This window comes from Dendrobium catenatum, unplaced genomic scaffold (assembly GCF_001605985.2).
Source record: "Dendrobium catenatum unplaced genomic scaffold, ASM160598v2 original_scaffold_153000, whole genome shotgun sequence".
NCBI classification, from domain to species: Eukaryota; Viridiplantae; Streptophyta; class Magnoliopsida; order Asparagales; family Orchidaceae; genus Dendrobium; species Dendrobium catenatum.
Genome location: NW_021471428.1, coordinates 77,476 through 93,642, shown reverse-complemented (window position 1 = coordinate 93,642; position 16,167 = coordinate 77,476). Strand labels below are relative to the sequence as shown.

The 16,167-nt window shown below is 37.0% G+C and overlaps 1 protein-coding gene across 3 annotated transcripts in view; it reads left to right on the top strand.

The window, feature by feature from the left end:
- LOC110098101 (protein SHOOT GRAVITROPISM 6) overlaps window positions 1-16,167 on the top strand; it is a gene marked incomplete at its 3' end in the record, with an annotated part of 98,186 nt that overhangs the window by 6,951 nt on the left and 75,068 nt on the right. For all 3 annotated transcript variants that reach the window (XM_028692243.1, XM_028692244.1, XM_028692242.1), the window contains 4 exon segments: window positions 12,104-12,194; window positions 12,293-12,388; window positions 12,771-12,849; window positions 12,933-12,996. In XM_028692243.1, coding sequence (XP_028548076.1) covers window positions 12,104-12,194; window positions 12,293-12,388; window positions 12,771-12,849; window positions 12,933-12,996 — 330 coding nt within the window.

The window sequence follows — 16,167 nt, the reverse complement described above, 5'->3', positions numbered from 1 at the left end:
TTCTTTTTTTTTTTTGTACATTTCAAATGTTATGGCTTTGATTGCACTTTTTTAATTTTTATGTATGGATTTATAAAATTATAATGTCGTTTCTGCGCTGCGTAAAACCCGTATCCTGTATTTTTAAGGAATTTGACGCTTGTCCCGTATCCGTATCGTTGTTGTATCTTGTGTCGCCGTATCTGTATCGGTGCAAATAGTTTCTTAGAAAGCGCTTCTTGAAATTTTAATGTCTATTTGATATAAATAAATTCATTATTTAATTAATAACATGCTGTTTAGATTACACTATCATATTAAAATAATTAGAATTTATGCTAATATTTAACGCCGTCGAAGCGAACGCCAGGGCACCGCTTCGATTTGGTAAGTATATAGATCTAGCAGGTGAGAGTGATAAGTGAGAGGGTAACATACCTGCCTTGCTTGCTTGGGTGAGAACTGAAAAGGCGAACTCCGCCAACTGGACGACCCAGCATTTCGGTCGAGTTCGAACATGCTGGAGGCGATCGAAGGTAACGGTTTATTTCTTCTTCTTCTCTTGCTTCCCGTAATCTTCCGAGTCATTTGCTTCATGGTCTACGCTTCTCACTTCTACCAGCTTCTTGTAATCGAAGTTCTTTTTTTCACGCTAGGTAACGATCTTTCTTCCCTATTGCTCATGTCTCGCCATATCAGATTGACAATGCTCGGTACCCGCGTCAGTACATCGCTCCGGCTAACCTGGGAACAAGTACATGCTCGGTACTTAGTGGGTACACGCTCCCGGTACGAAGCCAGTACACGCTCGGCGGCTTGGTACTCGAGCGGATACAGTGCTCGGTAACAGCGCTGGACTGAGTGGACAGATGCTGGATGAGCATATTACAACAAGCCAAGAATTTCAAAATACTCTTATAATATAATTTTGTTTCGGGGGCGCTGCCCCCGGAAAGCCCCTTCCGAATACCACTCTGCCGGTCAGGTACCGATGTTCGCTCGTTACAGCGTTATGCTTCGGTACGACTTACGCGTAGCGATGTACCACTCAGATTACCGACATGTCTTGTCGTACACAGAGATAGCACATGTTAGTTCGGTACCGAGCATCGTACTACTCCGAGCATGACGACGTACCGAGCATGTCCAATCTGATGAAGCGAGAACATTAAGCAAATAACGGAAGAAAAGATCGTTACCTAGCCGTCGAAAAAAAGAACATTCGATACAAGAAGCTGGAGAAAAGAAGTGAGACATGAAGCAAATGACGGAAGATTACAGGGAAGCAAGGAGAAAGAAGAAGAAATAAATCGTTACCTCATCTGCGATCCCCAGCTATGTTCGGAAACTTGACCGAACTGGTGTCGTCCAAGTGGCGGAGTTTGCGCCTTTCAGTTCTCACCCGAAGCAGAAGCAGGTATGTTACCCTAATACTCGACCTTTAAATACGACTCTTCAACCGCTAGCTATATACTTACAAATCGAAGCGGTGCCTGTCTTTCGCTTCGAGCTGCGTTACGAATCGAAGCCTACGCCCCGTGCAAAATAAGCGCAACCGCTCCGCGAATCCAACAAGCGTAAGCCTCACGCGCAAATGCTTCGCCTCGCCTTAAGTCGCCGCCTTAATGTGCGTACGCCAGTTCCGCCTTTTTAAATCAGTTGGAATTAAAGTTAATATGTCATTACTTAAAAACTATGGCAGAGTGTTTGGAGCAATGTTGCGAGTTGCTACTAAATGTTATGAAGATCAATGTTGGATTTCATACCAGGTAGGTCACTTATGGAAGTTATATATTTATTGATGAGGTTTGATGTGAAGTATAGAGAGAAATAAGGTGGATCTAGGATAGATATTATATTGATTTAGATAAGCAAATGATAAAGTTCCAAGAGAAGTTACTATAGAGAGTTCTAAAGAAAAGAAAGGGGTTAAAATCGTTTTTTTTTATTTTTTTTTTTTTGGCTAATATCAACTCATTAAGAATATGTATGCAGGAGAGTATGTTACTTGATATCAAACTTCAAACACAAGATGGTTTGACCAAAGTATTTCCTATTTTAGTTGGGAATACATGAAGATCAGCCTTAAAGCCCATATCTTAGACATTGCAAGAGGTTGGTACCTGAGTGTTGTTTTTTGTTGATGATATTCTTCTTTTGATAAGACCGAGAGAGGTGAAGTTTGAATGGAAACTGAATTAAATGGTGGAGGGTGGTCAAACCCTAAGAGTCTAAAGTCCTTTCGTTGTGAGTAGGTCTAAAACTGAAACACGGGGTTAATTTTAGTAATAATAGATCTAGGGGGGATTATGAATTGGGCGACAGTCATAATAAGAGAAATTTTTCGATATCTTGGATCAATTGTTCAGAGTGATGGTGAAATAGATGGGATCTATTATTAAGTAAGATCAAGTGGATGGTTGAAGTGGAGGAATGCCATTGGCTTAGGCTTATTGTGATGATAAACATGTTCTTCTGCTAACTTAAGTGAAAAATTCTATAGATGTTGTGGTGAGCCTGCAATGCTTTATGGTGCAAAATGTTGGACATTAAAAGAAAAAGCATAATATTAAGTAAGTGTTTGCAGAGATGAGGAATGCTCGAGTGTGGACGAGTGACTTTAACTCTCAGAGACATGATATGAATTGAGCATATACGTAAAAGGTTGGAGTAGCTCCAATGAAAGATAAGATAGAGAGAGTCAATGGGCGGATCCCAATAGAAGTGAGGGCGGGGGGGCAAATTAGCCCACCCTCAAAAATTTTTTTTAAAAATTTTAAGAGGGTATTTTTTGAAATATTTTGGGTATTTTGCCCCCTCGTCAAAAAATTTTTGCCTAATTTTATCAACCTTAATTCATTTTTTGGCCCAATACCCTACGCTAAAAAAAATTTTTTTACCCACCCTAAAAATAAGAAGCTGGATCCGCCCCTGGAGAGAGTTGCCTTAGATGGTTTGCATATATAAAGACGGTCTCTCCAATGACCCGGTTAGAAAGTAGATGTATTAAATTTTACTGTATGTTAATAAAGGTAGTGGAAGAACTTAAAAAGACTTGACATCAGCATTCTTAGGAGTAACCCATTCATCATCAGATTGTAGCTCATCAACAAGCATGTACCGCTCGGTACCGAGCGTGTACCGCTAAGTACCGAGCATGTACTTGCTCGGTACTGAGCGGTACTTGCTCGGTACCGAGCGTGTACTTGCTCGGTACCGAGCGTGTACTTGCTCGGTACCGAGCGTGTACTTGCTCGGTACCGAGCGTGTACTTGCTCGGTACCGAGCGTGTACTTGCTCGGTACCGAGCGTGTACTTGCTCGGTACCGAGCGTGTACTTGCTCGGTACCGAGCGTGTACCACTAAGTACCGAGCATGTACTTGTTCGGTACCGAGCATGTACTGAGCGGTACCGAGCATGTACTGAGCGGTACCGAGCATGTACAATCTGATGAAGCGAGACATTAAGCAAATAACGGGAAGAAAGATCGTTACCTAGCCGTGAAAAAAGAACATTCGATTACAAGAAGCTGGAGAAGAAGAAGTGAGACATGAAGCAAATGACGGGAAGATTACAAGAAGCAAGAGAAGAAGAAGAAATAAATCGTTACCTTCAATCGCCCCCAGCTATGTTCGAACTTGACCGAACTGTGGTCGTCCAAGTTGGCGGAGTTCGCCTTTCAGTTCTCACCCGAAGCAGAAGCAGGTATGTTACCCTAATACTCGACTCTTATACGACTCTCACCGCTAGATCTATATACTTACAAATCGAAGCGGTGCCTCGTTTCGCTTCGAGGCGTTACGAATCGAAGCCTACGCCCCGTGCAAAATAAGCGCACGCTCCGCCGAATCCAATAAGGCGTAAGCCTCAACGCGCAAATGCTTCGCCTTGCCTTAAGTCGCGCCTTAGTGCGTACGCCTATTCCGCCTTTTTAATCGTTGGAATTAAGTTAATATGTCATACTTTAAAACTATGGAGAGTGTTATGGAGCATATGTTGCAGTGTGATACTAATGTTTATGAAGATCAATTTGGATTCATACCAGGTAGGTCTACTATGGAAGTTATATATTTATTGAGAGGTTTGATGGTGAAGTATAGAGAGAATAAGGTGGATCTAGGTATGATATTTATTGATTTAGATAAAGCATATGATAAAGTTCCAAGAGAAGTACTATAGAGAGTTCTAGAAAAGAAAGGGGTTAATAATGCTTATATTCAACTCATTAAGAATATGTATGCAGGAGTAGTTACTTGTATTCAAACTTCAAACACAAGATGGTTTGACCAAGTATTTTCCTATTTTAGTTGGATTACATGAAGGATCAGCCTTAAGCCCATATCTTAGACATTTGCAAGAGGTTGTACCTAGTGTTTGTTTTTTGTTGATGATATTCTTCTTTTTGATAAGACCAGAGAGTGAGTTGAAGGTAAACTTGAATTATGGTGGAGGTGGTCAACCTTAGAGTCTAAAGTCTTTCGTTTGAGTAGGTCTAAAACTGAATACACGGGGTGTAATTTTAGTAATAATAGATCTAGCGGGGGATTATGAATTTGGGCGATCAAGTCATTAATAAGAGTACAATTTTTCGATATCTTGGATCAATTGTTCAGAGTGATGGTGAAATAGATGGGACTATTATTAGTATAATTCAAGTTGGATGGTTGAAGTGGAGGAATGCATTGGGCTTAGGCTTATTGTGTGATAGACATGTTCTTCTCTAACTTAAGTGAAAATTCTATAAGATGTTGGTGAGACCTGCAATGCTTTATGGTGCAAAATGTTGGACATTAAAAGAAAAGCATAATATTAAGTTAAGTGTTGCAGAGATGAGGATGCTCAGGTGGACGAGTGACTTTACTCTCAGAGACATGATATGAAATGAGCATATACGTGAAAAGGTTGGAGTAGCTCCAATGAAAGATAAGATTAGAGAGAGTCATGGGCGGATCCCAATAGAAGTGAGGGCGGGGGGCAAATGCCCACCCTCAAAAAAATTTTTTAAAAATTTTAGAGGGTATTTTTTGAAATATTTTGGGTATTTTGCCCCCTCTCAAAAATTTTTTTTGCCCTAATTTTATCAATCCTAATCATTTTTGCCCATACCCTACCAAAAAAAATTTTTTTACCCACCCTAAAAATAGAAGCTGGATCCGCCCCTGGAGAGAGTTGCCTTAGATGGTTTGGTCATATATAAAGACGGTCTTCCAATGACCCGGTTAGGAAAGTAGATGTATTAGATTTTACTTATGTTAATAAAGGTAGTGGAAGACTTAAAAAGACTTGGTTAGAAAATATTAGAAATGATATTTTCTTTATTATATTTAAATGAGAATTTAACTCTTAACATGACACAATAGAGAAAAAAGATTCATGCAACCGACCCCACATAGCGGGGCAAAGGCCAATTCGATATGACCCTCAGATACATGTCATACTGTGTTGGATGATTATAGAGCAGAGGTGGAATAAAACAACACAGACTAAGATCTTTTATTTGGAGAAATATCATATTTTCTTTCGAATAAAAAGGTACCAAAGCTTCTAGTTTTTTACTATATATAAATTTACTCATTCACAAAAATTTCTTTCTTCCTATTTATCTATAAAAGTATATATTATGAATTATTGCTATCATAGTCCCTAAAAATGGACAAACACCGGCAGGAAATACAAAAATGTCATGATTGTTCAAATATGTAAAGCAAAATTGAAAATGATACCTATACACTAGTCAGACTCAGAAAATTAGCCTTATCAACTCAATTGACTCTTTACCCTTGCTCTGTTGTGAAGATGAAATGCATAATACAAAATGAGCTAACACAGCTCAGCATATTACATTACCCAAATCATTTCTTAATAATGTCAAAAACCAATAACTTAAAATAAAGCAATTATTCTAAACTCAATAGCAGACTTACATCAGAGTGATGTCATAACAATATATGATTTTGCAGATAACTAAGTAGGTTGTAAAATTCAGAGCACAATATGCTAAATAGAGTGTAAAGTGGGTTGAAAAAATATAAATAAAATGCATAGTGCAGAATAGAATGTAACATAACTCAAGCCCTTATGGCTCCCATTTAGAACTCCAAAACCCTTATGCCTCCCATTCATAACTTCTAGCTCTCATGCCTTTCAATGCTCTCAACACTTTAAAAATTTTTGCAACAGAACTCCGTGGATATATGTATAATAGAACTTCAAACAAAACTCCCCCCGAACTCCTCAGATGCTGACAATATATCATTAAGAGATGTACAACATATAAATTATACCACATAAAATTACAATTAAGCAGTTAAATATGCATTGGGCTATTTATAGAATTTCAGAGATTTGCCATATGGGAAACATTTTAGCAATGAAACCAAGTACAATGTACCAAAATTCACTGACTTAAAATTCTACAAAATTATTAGAGATTGTGTGGAACTACATTTCAAAATGTTTAATTGTTCTATAGTGTTATTTTTCATTTTTCTACAATCTTAGAAAAGGAGGGTTTTAAAAAATACCTGGCGAAAATTTTACAGAAAAGCACCTAAATGTTCAGAACTAGATTCTCTAAAACACACTAGAAGTTACGTGGTGAAAGTTTCCCTGTTTTAAAGTTATCTTAATTCAAATACCATAAATTTATACTTTTAATCAGGAAAATCTCATAACTGTCTAATTATTAGAAATTGGGATAGGCTAAATTAAACCTATCTTGAATTGGACGACTTTTAGAACTGGATTATCATGATTCTCTCCCTTTCTCTTACTAGATGATAGCTCAAATGAAAGAATCGAATTGAATAGTAGATTTAGATATTTTAAATATGTTTTAAATATTAAGATTCGGCCTAGCGCTTTGGTGCATTGTGCCGCTAGCTACGTCGCTTTCTTAGAGATCCCATAGCACCATTGCGCCACCTCCAGCACCGCTACTGAATCAATTTCCAATTTTCCCTAGAGCACTGAAGTTGAAACGCTTCTAACCCAAGCGCCGCGCTGCTCCAAAGAAAAAATTTAGTCTTTCTTAAATATGCAAACAAACCCCTAAGACTCATTTTAGATTACATGAAGACTCTCACATGCACATAGAATATTTCCAGCATATGCATAAGAGTTCAAATGCAAAAATTTAATGGATTACATTGAATCTGGTTCAATTTGAATGGGTTGAATGATCCATTGACTTTAGAGGTGTCAAACTTCTAGGCTTGAAAAAGATTGTCAACGTTGACCATTTATCAATGCCTCAATGGCTCTTAAATCTATGATTTAGGTTTAGAGGAAATTATGTAAATCACCTAAAAACACGAGTTAGAAGTTATACCTTTTTGAGCTAGAGAGCATAATCTGGATGGCTTTTCCAGAGAATCTCACGGATTGCTTTTTCAGAGAGTTGGGAAACTACATAAGTTAATTGATTTCTTCTGGATTAACCACTTCCAATTTGACAAGGTAGGCCTACCCTTTTTGGTTTTATATACATATCTACCCTAGTTTGGAGTTCCCAACATTTTTCTTTGGCGTGTTCTTTCTTCTTGTATTAGTTGCGTCATTGATTACATTTTGGAAGAAGGCTTTGCCTTTCTTTAGTTGTAAGCCCTTTACTTTGTGGTTTGGTGGTTATTATAATAGATGTTTCTGAGATTAGATAATTTAACATTATTGTCTTTTTTTCCTTTTTTTTGACTTGTGTGAGAAAAAAAATCTCATTTAATGATAATAGATTTTCATTCTTTAAGATTTGGATATCAATTTGGTTGAAGTCATTATTGAGTCTTACAAGAAACTCAAACTCCTTTTCTCTTTTTATAAATTATATAAAAATTATCACATCACAGCATATCATCTTGAGATATTGATAATAATCTAGTTTAAGCCAATGAATTTTCAGTGCATTACAGTATTTAATAACAAGAAGACTATCTTGCTTGTTTGTTAAAATCTTAGTTTTGATCTTATAGATGATAGCAACTTCATCACTACTTTTGATCTCATAGATGAGAGCAACTTCATCACTTTTGAGTACGTTCCTTTGACGACGCTCCAAACCTTTTTTGTGGTGGAGATGAACATATATGACCCATTGTTTTCAAGCATCTTGGTATTCCACAATTATATTATGATCATGGAGTCTGGTCATTCCAAATTGCAAGTTTTGTGCATGTTAGTTCTATATGAGGATCCATAAGATGATGGATTGATGAGGACATCCGACAGTGGAGGGTTTATCAGAGACGGGGTCGTAGATCAATGGCCATGATTGCATCTCTTTATTTATGAGTTATTATTATTATTTTTATTTATTATTGTATTGTTTTCGGTTTTACCCTCACTTCAAGGAGTAGGTTCTTGTGACTCTTGAGGGACACTTTTGTCTTTTGATGTTTACTATTGTGCTTGGCTATTTATACCCCTTTTCTCTTCTTGAGAGGGGATGATGATTATTATGAAATTATTTTCTCCACTTGTGTCTTGGTGAGTCTTGAGAGATCTTGAGAGAGTTAAAGTACCTAGGTGAGGGCAACGTATCACCCGTCAGCCATATGAAGCGTCCGGGCTCACGGTTCATCTCCTCCTTCCTCCCCAAATCACAGTCCATCCATCTTTTCCCTCCAAGCCGCTGGCCATCTTCCCCCTTCCACTCGAAACCGCCGGCTAACACCATCCTCCTTCCTCCAAACCGCCGGCTACCACCATCCTCCTCCCTTCAAACCGCCGACTATGTGCCCCAACACCACCGGCCCTAGCACCACCATTTCCCATAGCCGCCGGCCTTCCCCTCCAAACCCTAACCACTGGCTACGCTTTTCCCTCGTAGATTTACTACTTTTTTTTTTTAGAAAGAAGCCGGAGCTAGATTAATATTAAAAAGAAAGAGCAACTGCAAGTCTACAATTTAGATTCCTCCTTCAAAATGCTAAAAAAAGGAGGAACCTTATTCACAAAGCAATCATCCCAAGTAAAGTTACTTACTAAAGCATAGTTAGCACATAAGTTTGCTAACTTATTGCATTCTCTACTAATGCAATTAAAAATAACAAAATTGAATTTTTCAAGAAATTCCATACCATCATCGTTGAGCTCCCCCTTATTCCAAGCCTTTTTGAAGTAAGAAATAATGTTTGAGTTATCACCTTCAATGAAAATACCATCGAATTTGAACATCCAATCCTTGATCTCCTCTTTAATTGAATTGATGGCAAGTAACTCCAATTGAGCAATATCCCAATGTATAAATGATTTACCATAAGCATAAAGGAATCTCCCTTTACTATCTCTGAAAACAGCCGCTATACCTGCCTTGTACGATGAGATAAGAGAAGCATCAACATTAACTTTTAGCCAACTGGGTGGAGGAGGATGCCAAGCATTAGACAATCTTAACGACTAATTAACATCCCAAAAGCCCAAATTAAAATGGCTAAAGTTGTTAGAGACCGAAGCTTGAAAAATGGCTTCAGCGGCTATAAAGCTGGAATTATCTTCTGCTCCATCATGTATCCTCTTGTTTCAACTTTTCCAAGATAGAAACACCAAAATACAATAAAGTTTAACCATCATACCCTTCCTGGATACATTATTTTCCAGCCAACTAAAACAAAGTTCACTAGAATTGAACAAAGGAAAACCGAAGCCCCAATGGTTCAGGTGTTGAATAATTTACTACTTTCCTAAAATATTCCTTTAGTAATTTGGAAGGTTTTTGAATTCAAATTCTTTCCTAAATGATATAAACTTATTTTAGGAACCCCCCCCCCCCCCCCCCCCCCCAAATTATTCCAAATCTGAAATTAAATAGGATTTGATTTTAAATCCACATTCAACGTATGAGGACTCCTTACCTTTTTCCCTCCTTTTGGCCGGCCCTCTCCCTCTCTCTTTAATTGCTTCCTTCCTAATTGGGAGCTCTAATTAAGGAGCCAATTGGCTGCCCCCTTCCCCTTATTCCCTCTTTCTCTTTTCATTTTAGGGAAATTAAATTCAAGTTCCCTAATTATCTCCATCATCAAATGTGAATTTAATTTCAGAAATTTGAATTGAATCCCTCTTAGTCCACAACCAAAATTTGAACAAAAACAACCCTATTTACTTAGCCTTGGCTGACCACTCAACTTCCTCCTCTTGGACATTGAGTTATACAGAATTTCGTCAACTTAAAGGCTGCTGTCCCACCTCTCTCATTCACCCAATTTGCTGTCCAAGAGCAGTTCAAGTTGCTGTCCAGAGATTTCAGCCATTCCTTATTGCTTTCATGCTGTTCGGGAGATTCTAGATTGCTGTTCAGAAGTTTCAGCAATTCTCCCTCGCTGTCCTGCTATCCGGAAGATCCCTGTTTGCTGCCCAGAAATTCCAGCACTCCGTATTTTACTGTCCACTCTCTTCCGAGTTTCGACGAAGGTAAACTCTCTCCCAAATCTTATTCCTTCTCAATCCCTCTCAATTGTGGTATCATAAGATTGTGCAAATTTTCTCCGCAAGCTGACTTATTAAGAGTATGAGTGAGTGGATCCGAATAGTGACTAGTCTAAATGCTAATTTAGGGATTTCCTTTGAAAATCCTCCATGTTATGCTAAGCTTGATTGAATTGTTTAATGTTATGATCCTGAACGATTATCGTGTAATTTGGCCTAAGCTATATCACCCCTTTTATTGTATTTAATCTCTGTTTAAATCGCTAAAAGTTAGAATAATTATTGTTGCTCTAATCTAAGGCGTTTAATTTCAACATTAGATATTTACGCATGCATTTAGTTCTACATCATGGATATTTTCCTTTCATTTCAGAAAGGTCTTCACTATTTGTGATAATTTTAGATAATTTCTCCTATTCAAGTGATATGAGGTTTGTAGCCCATGTTGTTCTCATTTAGTCTGATTTTAACCATTCATGATAATCGACCACTTGAAAGTGAATCCAAGAAACCAACCAAATGAAGTTAAGGAATAATCTCAATAAGAACGGATAAAGAATAAGAGCAAAGGTTGAAAGACGAAAATCTTAACTTCACTATGATACCATGTAGAGTAGTAGATAATTAGAAAATACCTACTTTGAATTTTATTGCTTAATTCTATACAAAGTGTGAATGTATTTATAAACTTATTCAAAAGGCTTACAATGGAAATAAATCAAAGTTATCTAAAAAAAGGAAAAGAAGTCCCAAGAGCGGCCGACAGTGAAAATAGGAAGAGGAGGCACACATATTGAAAAATCTATGAGCCATAAGAGATTTTATACAATGTTTAGAGCTTTTGATCTATGTGCTCAAGGATCCCTACCAAAATTGGTTAACCTGTGGGTCCAATGATCCTCCAACATCTCACAGCACTTTTGTTAGTAATATTACTAAATAGGCATTTGCTTTGCTTCACAACAACAACATAGCCCAAAACAATATAGCACATCACAATTACATTCACCTAATAATGAGGCTAATTAGAGATTAATTATTCTAAATGATTGTTATCTAATTGTTTACTTTATTAAAAATAAACAGTATAATTACTAACTTGTTAATTAATAGTTATATTATTAAATTATAAAAATGACTTGTTTTAATCAAGGGATTAATTTTACTAAAAATTGACTACTTTTTAACATTGGCTAATAATTCAATAATTTATGATTAAGATAAACATATGCAAATCAATAATGCATTGATTAAACAATAAAGTTTAATTGGTTTATGTACTGCTTGTAGTTAGGATGTTAAACTAGTTTTATAAATCTCAATCATTTTGGTCATTCAAGAACTTACATCCATATCATCAGTTTTTACCAAAAATTGCAGCTCTTATATCACTGTAGACAGGCAGACAACAGGCTTAATGTTAATTTTACCTAACAATCGCCAGCTTTACTTAACAGTAACAATACTATGCAAAACAATGCAAGACAACACAACATTGCTAAACAGAACCTCTGTATGAGATACGGGCATGGCTTCTTAATGAAGTTCCTTACATTTTACTGCACCTGCATGCTGCCAGATATTTTGCTTGTAATGGTATATTGTACCTTTTGCATATTGGTTAGAAGAGCTGTAGTGTTTTACACTTTTTTCATGGAAGTAGTGTGTGACTGCTGCTTATTTTTTCTAACATTGCAATGATAGATGATAGAGGAAATATTTTTTCATCTCTCTGGACCTAACTCAGCTCTACCAGCCATGGTCCAAATCCTTGCAGATTTTGCTTCTGCTGAAGGTTTTGTTTCCATAGCTTTTCTTTACTTTTTAATCTTTTTCATCATTTAACGCTATTGTTTTCAGAACAACTGAGATTCTTATTTGTTTCTTTTGAAGCTTTGAAGTTCACCCCCCGTCTGAAAGATGTTCTTTTACGAGTGTTACCTATACTTGGAGGTGTAAAGGATAGTCAAAGACCAATTTTCGCAAATGGTACCATTTATTTGCAATTTTTTTTTATGCAAATGGTAACCTTTTCTTTTATGGTTTTACGAATCCATGGAATTTAATACAGCTTATAGAAATATGTATCATCTTAACACCATTGTCATTATCTTATCATCCTACATCAATACCATAGTTGTGATCTAGTTATTAATTCATTGCATTATTCTATAATTACATGTCTATTTGATAACATTATGGGAATAACCTTCATAGGATACGGATACTTGCAACAAACCCTAACACGAACAACAAACCCCCCACCCCCAATTGCTGGGAAGCCTTTTGCACTAAATATGCAATTTACTCGTCATAATTGTTTCTTGAGCTTATTTTGTGGTTGATAAATTGTATGGACATTTCCTTTCAGCATTCAAATGCTGGTGTGAGGCTGCTAGGCAATATATTGGCGACTTCCCTTCACATCCACTTCTTGATAGTGATGTAATGTAAGCTTTTCTTGTTTGTTACGCCAACTATATTTCAGGATATCATATTATACCTTTATATTGAAAATATGATTCTTCTGCAGATCATTTCTGAATTCTGTTTTTGAATTATTGCTAAGGGTTTGGGCAAGCTCTCGGGACCTGAAGGTATAACATATCATTTGTTGTATGTCATCCTATTTAAGTTCTCATTCATTTGACCCTTCCCTTGGTCATTTTAACGGTTCAAAATGAAGATATGAAATATTCCACCATGACCCAACTGACCATCTAGTTATTTAACTAGGAGCATGAGGTGTAAAGCAACAACATAAGCTTTTGTCCCACAACATGGGGTTGGCTACATGAAATTTTTTTCTCCATTGTGTCCTGTTAAGAATAAAATTCTCATTTAAATCTAATAAAGAAAGGACATTTCTAATATTTTCTAGCCAAGTCTTTTTAGGCCTGTCTCTACCTTTCTTAACATAAGCCAAATCTAATACATCTACTTTCCTAATTGGGTCATCAGAAGACCGCCATTTTATGTGCCCAAATCATCTAAGGCGACTATTTCTAATCTTATCTTCCATTGGAGAAACTACAATCTTTTCACGTTTATGCTTATTTCGTATCATGTCTACTAAAAGACTTCCTAGAAAAATAAGAAAATACATGCTAAATCAGAAAATACATCTTTTATAGAATTAAAACGACACTTACAAACTTATACCATAAAAAAACTCCTAAAATAGCATTTTCTTTGTTGAGAAGAAAGATACATATGGGGTAGACACTTGCGGAGAGAAGAATGAGAAAAGAAGCCCGAGATGAAGAAGAGGCATAGCTCGCAAGCTATCCTAGAAGAAGGAGAAGGGGATACATAGCTCGCAAGTTATCAAAGAAAACCCTCAGGTTTCTTCCAAAAATTCAACACCAAAATCCTCCATTTTTATTCTCAAATCACTATATATATATATATATATATATATATATATATATATATATAGGAGAAATGGGGTAGCCAAACAACCCAAATCCACCTCCAACCGACCCATCAAGATAGAATAAAGAAGGCCAAAAGGCTGTCCAGGAGCAGCACCCGAAGAGCCACATAAGGAATCAAAAAGGCAGCCATGGGAGGCAGGAACGGGCTTGACAGGGAACCGGAATAGGCAGTCAAAGGGGGAAGGAACGGACACCACAGGGAACTGGAATAGGCAGCCAAAGGGGGAAGGAACGGGCACCACAGGGAACCGGAACAGGCAGCCAAAGGGGAAGGAACCAGCCACAGGAAGAGCTTGGCGGGTGAACCGAAGGGGTAGCATGGGAAGGGGGTAAAGGGTGGGGGGAATGAATTTAACTACACATTAATGTGCTGAAAACAACAGCTCATGAGTTGCCCCCCCTTTGCCTAAATCAGATTCTCCCCCGGTTGAAAATGCTCATCTCATGATGAGGATGCTTTAGGTTTTTCTCGTTGAGACGAAGGAGGCGCATCCAATTCTTGAATTTTGGCCGCATACTTCTTCAGGATAAATTCTCTTTCTTGCCTGAATTGGGCTTGCAAAAGTTTCTTTTTCTTCATGTAATTTTCCGTACATACATGCATCTTCTTCTGAAGTTTGTATATTTCATTTTGTAAAGGATCAGTTGAATCTCCTTTCGACGGAATTCATTCGTTCATTGGAATTTGGACTTCAAGATCTTCTGGCTGATTTTCATCCACAACTGGTTCAATATTTTTGTCTTTTTCCATTTTTCTAAACACTTAAAAAAAACACAAACAACTTATGAAACCTAACCCAGGCTCTGATACCAAATTGATGCAAGCAAAAAAATTAGGAAGACCCTAATTTTGCAAGCATACTAAAATACTTCTTAGAAAAATAACAAAATACATGCTAAATTAGAAAATACACCTTTTATAGAATCAAAACGACGCTTACAAACTTATACCATAAAAAAACTCCTAAAACAACATTTTCTTTGTTGAGAAGAAAGATACATATGGGGTGGACACTTGCGGAGAGAAGAATGAGATAAGAAGCCCGAGACGAAGAAGCGGCATAGCGAACAGGCAGCCAAAGGGGGAAGGAACGTGTACCACAGGGAACCATAACTGGTAGCCAAAGGGGGAAGGAACCAGCCACAAAAAGAGCCAGGCCGGGGAACCGAAGGGGCAACAGGGGAATGGGGGGATAAGGGGGGGGGGAATGAATTTAACTATACACCCTAAACCCTAAAATTTAACCCCTTTGCCTACATCATCCACCTGAGCATCCTGATCTCTATAATACTTAACTTAATATTTTGCTTCTCTTTTAATGGTCACCATTTTGCACCATAAAGCATTGCAGGTCTCACCACCATCTTATAGAATTTTCCCTTAAGTTTGAGGGGGACTTTTCTATCACACAACAAGCCTGATGCATTCCTCCACTTCAACCATCTAACTTGAATTATATCATAATATCCCCATCTATTCACCATCACTCTGAATAATGGACCCGAGATATCTAAAATGTATACTCTTATTAGTGACTTGATCGCCCAAAGTCACAATCCCCCCACAATCTCTATTACTACTAAAATAACATTCCATATATTTAGTTTTAGATCTACTCGAAAGAAAACTTTTAGACTCTAAGATTGACCTACATAATTCAGGTTTACTTTGATTCCCTCTCTAGTCTTATCAACAAGAAAAATATCACCGACAAAAAGCATGCATCAGGGTACAAACTCTTGCAAATGTCTAATGAGAACATTCATGACTAAGCAAAAAGATATGGGCTTAAGGATGATCCTTGATGTAATCAAGCTGAAATAGGAAAATACTTGGTCAAACTACCTTTTGTTTGAGCACAAGTAACTGTTCCTGCATACATATCCTTAATGGCTTGAATATAAGCATTATTAAACCATTTCTTTTCTAGAACTCTCTATAGGACTACTCTTGAAATTTTATCATATACTTTCTCTAAATCAATAAATATCATATGTAAATCATCCTTATTTTCTCTATACTTCTCCATCAAACCTCTCAATAAATATGGCTTCCATAGTAGATTTACCGGCATGAATCCAAATTGATTTTGAGAAATATTAGTATTATGTCATAATTTATGCTCTATAACTCTCTCCCATAGTTTTTAATTATGAAACATCAATTTAATTCCTCTATAATTCGCACAATCTTGTGCATCACCTTTATGCTTAAAGATAGGAATGAACATACTCATTCTCCACATATATGGCATCTTTTTATTATTCAAAATAATATTAAAAAGTTAAGCAAGCCAAGAAATTCTTCATCTCCTAAGCATTTCCAGACCT